The sequence below is a fragment of the Frankliniella occidentalis genome, unplaced genomic scaffold, assembly GCF_000697945.3.
Source record: "Frankliniella occidentalis isolate FOCC.00 unplaced genomic scaffold, Focc_3.1 Scaffold52, whole genome shotgun sequence".
NCBI classification, from domain to species: domain Eukaryota; kingdom Metazoa; phylum Arthropoda; class Insecta; order Thysanoptera; family Thripidae; genus Frankliniella; species Frankliniella occidentalis.
In genome coordinates this window covers 764,485-770,554 of record NW_026267182.1, presented here as the reverse complement: position 1 = coordinate 770,554, position 6,070 = coordinate 764,485, and the positions used below count along the sequence as shown (strand labels likewise).

General features: G+C 51.3%; 1 protein-coding gene across 1 annotated transcript; it reads right to left on the bottom strand.

Annotated features, from left to right (window-relative positions):
* Positions 1–2,632: 2,632 nt before the first annotated feature.
* LOC113205235 (uncharacterized) lies at positions 2,633–4,194 on the bottom strand. Its single transcript, XM_026420766.2, has 2 exons — positions 3,936–4,194; positions 2,633–3,315 (listed from the first exon to the last, which is right to left on the bottom strand). Exons 1-2 carry the CDS (start codon positions 4,035–4,037, stop codon positions 2,764–2,766), a joined length of 654 nt encoding a protein of 217 aa, XP_026276551.1. The 5' UTR covers positions 4,038–4,194; the 3' UTR covers positions 2,633–2,763.
* Positions 4,195–6,070: the final 1,876 nt, after the last annotated feature.

Genomic DNA, 6,070 nt, shown 5'->3' with positions numbered 1-6,070 from the left:
AACTGAGGCGCTAAGTTCCGCCCACCTGCGAGGCAGGGGCCGGGCGATAAATGGCGAGCCCGGCCCCCTTCCCAAAGCGCCCGAGGTCTGTAAAATTAGCGCCGCGCGGCACCGCGCGCCTGCGTCGAGGGGGAAACGTTTGTTAAACTAACTTTGTTTGATGCTGGCTTCCGAAACGTATCGTTACTGATTTGCTGTATTAAATTAGGTTTGTTTCCCTTTATTTGCAAAGACGGCGTAGTAGTATACCAATAGAGAGAGGTATGTATGTTAGTGCCTCAGTCCGCCTTCTGCCTGCTGTTAAGTACAGAGATACATTTTCGTTGGTAAGGAATTGGTCTGGACGGCCGCGAGTGCTTCAGTCAGTACTCGCACGAGCGGGAGGTCGCTGCTGGACGGATACTTTCTTGTCTCATCTTATTTTGTTTTCAATTTCGCTTCGTTTTGCATCCGTCCTCTCGGTGCACTCGACGCACTTTCTGGACGATCCCTAAAGTACTCGCGGCCGTCCGGACGAGATCGGGCCTTGAGAGCCCGGTGGGGAGGGGGGGGGGGGTAATCAAGGGAGATATCGTGTCCTGCGCGTGGGACGGAGGTGAAAATTTGACCCCTTACTCTTGCAGTGCCTGTATCGTCGTTTGTTGCTCAGGAGCAACAGCCCCTGTAGCGCGCTCTGGATCGCGCCAGAGCGCCGCGCGCGGCCGCCGACAAAAAAATAATTTTTCGTACGGTGTATTTAAGTATTGACGATAAAGGGTTAAATTTCGTTGGCTGCTACTCTCTCGGCTCTAGCTTTTTGCTAGGCCCTATGTAAAGTGTATGGATAACTGCAGAAAATTACCCGTCATGCACTGTTTGGGGGCGTTTTGGCCCTTTTAGCCTACTTCACCGGGAAACGGTGCCTAAAATTATCCAGAGAAATTTTGGAAAGAGGGGTCTATAAATCAGAAAAATCTCAGGGGAAATGGAAATGAAAAGACTGTGGCAACCATGCATTGTATTTTCTACAAAAATTTATGTGTCTTTCTAACGGGATTCGCACAGTTCCATTAGTGTCTGTCTGAATTTTGACTGTTTTCAAGTGGACTTGTTATTTTCCATGCAGGCTTAGTATGTCTCCGCGGTCCTGCCTTACTTATTTTTATTATTTCTCCCATAGGTTCTGTATTTGCAAATTAAAGAGTGTGTAATTTAAAAGGCCCTTCTGCAAAGTTTGAATGATGAGTCGTTGAGGGCATTTTCCTTCGGGCAAAATAAAGTCAAACCAACCACGCCACCGAGTACTGGCCATGCGTCCGGTTCCGCCGTGCGTCGTGGGGCGGCTCCGGTCTCTTTCAGCTTCCAAGCCGACACGCGCCCCAACCCAGCGTTCGCCTCGATTGACGGGCTAGCGCGCAGAGAGCTGACCGGTCGTCAGTAACGTGGGAAACGCTCATCTCTGCGTGTGCGAGCCTCGGGGTGGTTTCAGTTTGCTCGGGAGGCGGGACAGAATCAGTGTGGCAAGAAATCTTTCCTGAATTACTCGAAATTATTTTAATAATGGCAACGGCCAGGGCGCCAAACGCCTTATAAAGGGGTTAGTCCGGTTAGTCTCAAGGGACCCGAGGTCTCGTGGGTTCGCGAAGTACATATTTTCATTATGAATAGTGTGCGCTTAGGTTGGATGTCTTACTATACTTCATGAACCAAAACCGGTTTTGCTTTGCCATGAAATTCAATGTTTGGTCGATTTTCGGGGATTACACCCCATTCTTTCCATGCTACTCTGAACAATACAGCGAGGGGTTGCTATGTGTGATGAGTTTACTGTGACCAAATGAACCGTTAATAAACGACCAGCACCTGCAGCATAATCATAATTAAGTGACAGTTTATCTACTGGCGGTCGCCCCGAGCAGTGTGATCTGTGCGTTATGCTGCACTGCGAGTGCTCTCTGTCCGCCGCGCGGGTAGGCCGCCCGCTCGTCACCGTGGCCGATGGGTTGCCGCCCTCTGGACTCCGCGGCGGCCGGCCCTCGGCCTCGGCGTCCCCGCTTGTGAGACCTAGAGACTTTATTAGCCGTGTCGATATTGGTAGCTACAAACTGTGTAGCTACAAACAGGGATGTCTCAACGGCCGGCTTGGCTATTGACCACAATGAGTTGCCTACAATCCTGTCGGGCCGTATTGATTCTCTGGTATTAAATTTCGGTCGAATGGCGTCATTTTCACGTTCTAGGGACATTTTTAGGACATTAGGACTGATACAGAGGAACTACAACAAGTTCCGTCTGCCCGTCGCTAGATCTCGATAGTCGCGCGGCTCAGAGCACTCAGGTGGATTAAACTACAGCACTTATTACCCGTTTTCTAGTCAAGTCGTGTTTGTGTTGAATGTATCATTGCAACAATAAATAAAATGACACCCAGGTGGAAGAATCTTCAGTTAAACTAAAGTCAAGTAACACGAGGAAAAATGCTATTAAACTAGAAAACTATAGTTTAACTATAGAAAAAGTACTGACTTTTCGGACTCTGCATCACTTTTTCTTCAGTATGTCTTAGCTGAAACACTACAGTTTAAACTACAGTTTAACTGAGGATCCTTTCACTCGGGCACGAACCAGGACACTAAAATAAAGCGCATGGGAATGTGGTAAAACATGCATTTATTAGCTGCAGACGGTTTCATTGCTCATCATTGAAACTGCCACGCTAAAGTCAAAAGAAACTGTTTCTTGCGCCCACACAACTGTGCTGCACGCCGCCCGACGTTCGGGACGTTAGACCTCATCCTCCCTGGCGTAGTCACACTTGCCGCACTTCACCTCGGCGCTGGGAAGCACCCGCCGCACCTCGGCGAGCTGCTTGCTGCAGGCGGCTGGCTCGTGGCTGCACCTCTTGTACCTCCGCAGCACGATCCTCTTGATGGCCCGCAGCCCGCTCTGCTGCAGCAGCCAGGCCAGGTCGCCGCAACTGTCCGGCCAACACTTGTTCCCCGCCGTGCCAATCCACAGCTCCACCTCCTCCAGGGTGCGGCCGTTGGCCCGCAGAAGTGACTGCGTCGTGGTGCGGGCGATGACGCCTACGCTGAGCCACTGCAAACCGGCGGGCCTCAGCGGGAGCGAGGAGGGCAGCTCGAGGGGCCGGCCGAGCTGGGCGAAGTGCCCCGACACGTTCAGCCGCGTCAGTCGCGGCATGGTGTGCACCACGCTCAGGTGCGTCTTGAGGGCAAAGTACACGCTCAGCCGCTGTACCGTGGGCGCCGCGCGCTGCAGCAGCTTGAGGCTCCACGTGGGGTCCTTGTCGCACGACAGTTTCACCAGCCGGGTAACCTACGACAGAACAATATAATGTCACTCTCAGGGGCTGTCAGCAGGCTGAAGCGCAGCCGCTGGGCGTAAAAGAGCGGAGTGGGGGATGCACCCCAACCTTACATTGACATATATTTTGTATGACACCTTGGTATTAATGGTACTATCGCTACAGCATGGCCTGAACGTATGGCAACTCCATAAAATGCTTTTCGCCACTCGTCAAACCCAAATATGCGCCAAGATGGGGTTAGGGTGCGTACCCTCACTCCACTCTTTTACGGTGCGCTTTACGCTTTCGCTGCGTAAGTGGAAACTCTGTTCAAATGAACAACCGTATGTTTTGGACTTGGACACACTTTCTAACGTTTGGTGATAGAAAAATCAGAGCGGATACAGCGGCGGACACGCCGAGTGTAAGTGCACCTTAACCAAGCTTGACAGCAACTGAGCATCGAGGCATCTGAACGTTGTTAGTTGCACTACCCGTTAGTTTAATTGAGGTCATATGAGACATATGAAGAGAGAAAACTTGTAATGTGCGATAAATGCCACTGCAGCGACGGTGTTCATAACCAAACCCACCAAACCTAACCTCAACCCCCAACTACGGACTACGGCCCGGCCACCCCTTCACTCACCCCTGACGCTTTTGCAAGGAGGGCCGCCTTCGCCTTGAGCTGCTGATCGGGTCCGGTCTGGCTGACAACCTCCACATCCATCTCAACCCAATTGCACTGCATTTTGGATGAACTGCTGGTCGACTTAGTAGCGCTGTTTCACACTGATCGTCCTGCCACGTTTTTGGCCTAGCACTCTAGCACACCAATTCCCAACCAAACACGTTCAAGTTGGAGGGGGAAGGTTGGCTTGGGTTCGGGTTGGGGCGGGGGCTCCCGATGAAAGGTAGGCAACACAAAACAATAGAAAACTAATCGGAAACAAATGCCTTTCTCACTTAACGTACAAATGGTCTTGTTTACTGGAAGAGCACAAATTTACAGTTGTTTGCCGGTACAAATAGAGGGTATCACGCAAGATAAAACTATTTGTTTTGTGTCTGATATGTTGGCTTTTGTATCTGGAGGATGATCGGAGAGCTCCCTGAAAACAACCGGAAACGCCTTCTAAATCGGCTGAAACAGGGTGAGGGGGGTAGTGGGAGGACGGAAGTGGAGCGTTCTCAGGGAGCTCTCCGATCGCCCTCCTGAATGTGAATAGGGTATTCCATGGGGCGCTGGCGCTGCCCGGAACCAAGAAGAACAAAAAGGGATACGGAGGTAGTAGGTAGGAGGGGCGGGCGGGGATGTCTCCTTCCCCCCCTTCGCTCCTCCGCTCGTCCGCCCCCACTCTGCTCTGTATCCATTTTTGTTCTTTTTAGTCCCGGGCAGCGCCCCATTGGAATGTCCTATGCTGATGTGCTGTCATTCAAGGTCGTGAGGTGAGGTACACCCATAACCTTTGTTAACCATGTGTATCGTTAAAAAGTCAAATCAGTTAAACTTCAGGGACAGTCTCCCCGATCTTCCGGAGGTTCGGGGAGAGTTGAGAGTTTGTGGGGTAGGACTCGAGGTTGCATGGGCACAGATTTACGAACGAATTTTCGGTATTTAAGGGGATATGACTTTTCCAGTTGCAGTGTAGGACACTGTAGGTGGGAGTGAAGAGTAGTGTGCTGTGACTAAATGCACCGTTAATAAACAACCTGCAGGTTGCGGGATTCATGATTAAATTACAGTAAGTTATTAATTTATTTCCTCCAGCAGTGTAATCTGCGCGTTATTGACTAACAAGCGCTTAACAAGCGCCGTTACTGCACTTGTGCGAGTGTGCCCACCGCGCTGGTGCAGCCGCCGTGCGCGTAGGCCGCCTGCTCGTCACCATGACCGATGGGTTGCCGACCTCTGGACTCCGCGGGCGGCGACGGCCGGCCTGCCAGAACGCGTCCCTGCTTGTGTCGCAGGTGGCAGCAGAGTTGTGGCTGCAACCAAGGCGTCATAACGTAACTGACGTAACTCGTAAAAAAAAACGCGAAAAACCGACGGCGGGGTGCCGTGCAGCGTTTGGCTTCACCAAAGGTTCTAGTAGTGTGAACAAATTATTGCTTAAGCTGGGCTTCTTCGGTGATCGAGGGAACCGGACCTTTTTCCTCAGCGGCCGCTATGACGCGCAATTCGTCAGAACCGGCCCCCGTCTTTTTGGCTGTTGGACTTACAGTAAAGAGCCTTCTTTAACTTATAGGCGTCGCAAGGTGTTATTTTGTGTCAACCAGCGATCTATACGGCGATCTGTCGGGAAGAATGATTGTTGAAATGACGTGTTCGATTTTACCTCGATTTTCTTTTAAATTTGGCCTGAGAAAAACTTTAATTTGACGGAGATTCGAACCACCGATCTACCGACCACCTCCGGATCAGTTGGCCGTGTCGGTTGTTTGGTACTACAATTGTGTAGCAGCAGGGCGTGCTGAAGTGTGGACTGCCGGAAAGTGCCACCCCGAAGTTCAACTCCCAGCCGGCGAAAAGCGAAAATTCCTTTTTCGTCTCTTCGTGTTTCCTGTAAGGCCGTTCCGATTGATTGGTGTATTCCACCATTTTACTTCGTTATTATCTTGGAGGGTGGGGGTCAGCAGGGTTTGAGCACGTACGGGGGCGAGCGGACTTTTGTCTTTTGTCTGCAGTCGGTTCGGATGAAGCTGCCTGTGGCCGTCTCGGTTGTAGCTACTATGTGTTCAGAAAGAATTGACCCTGCCTGAGTCGATACCCCGCGCTCCGGG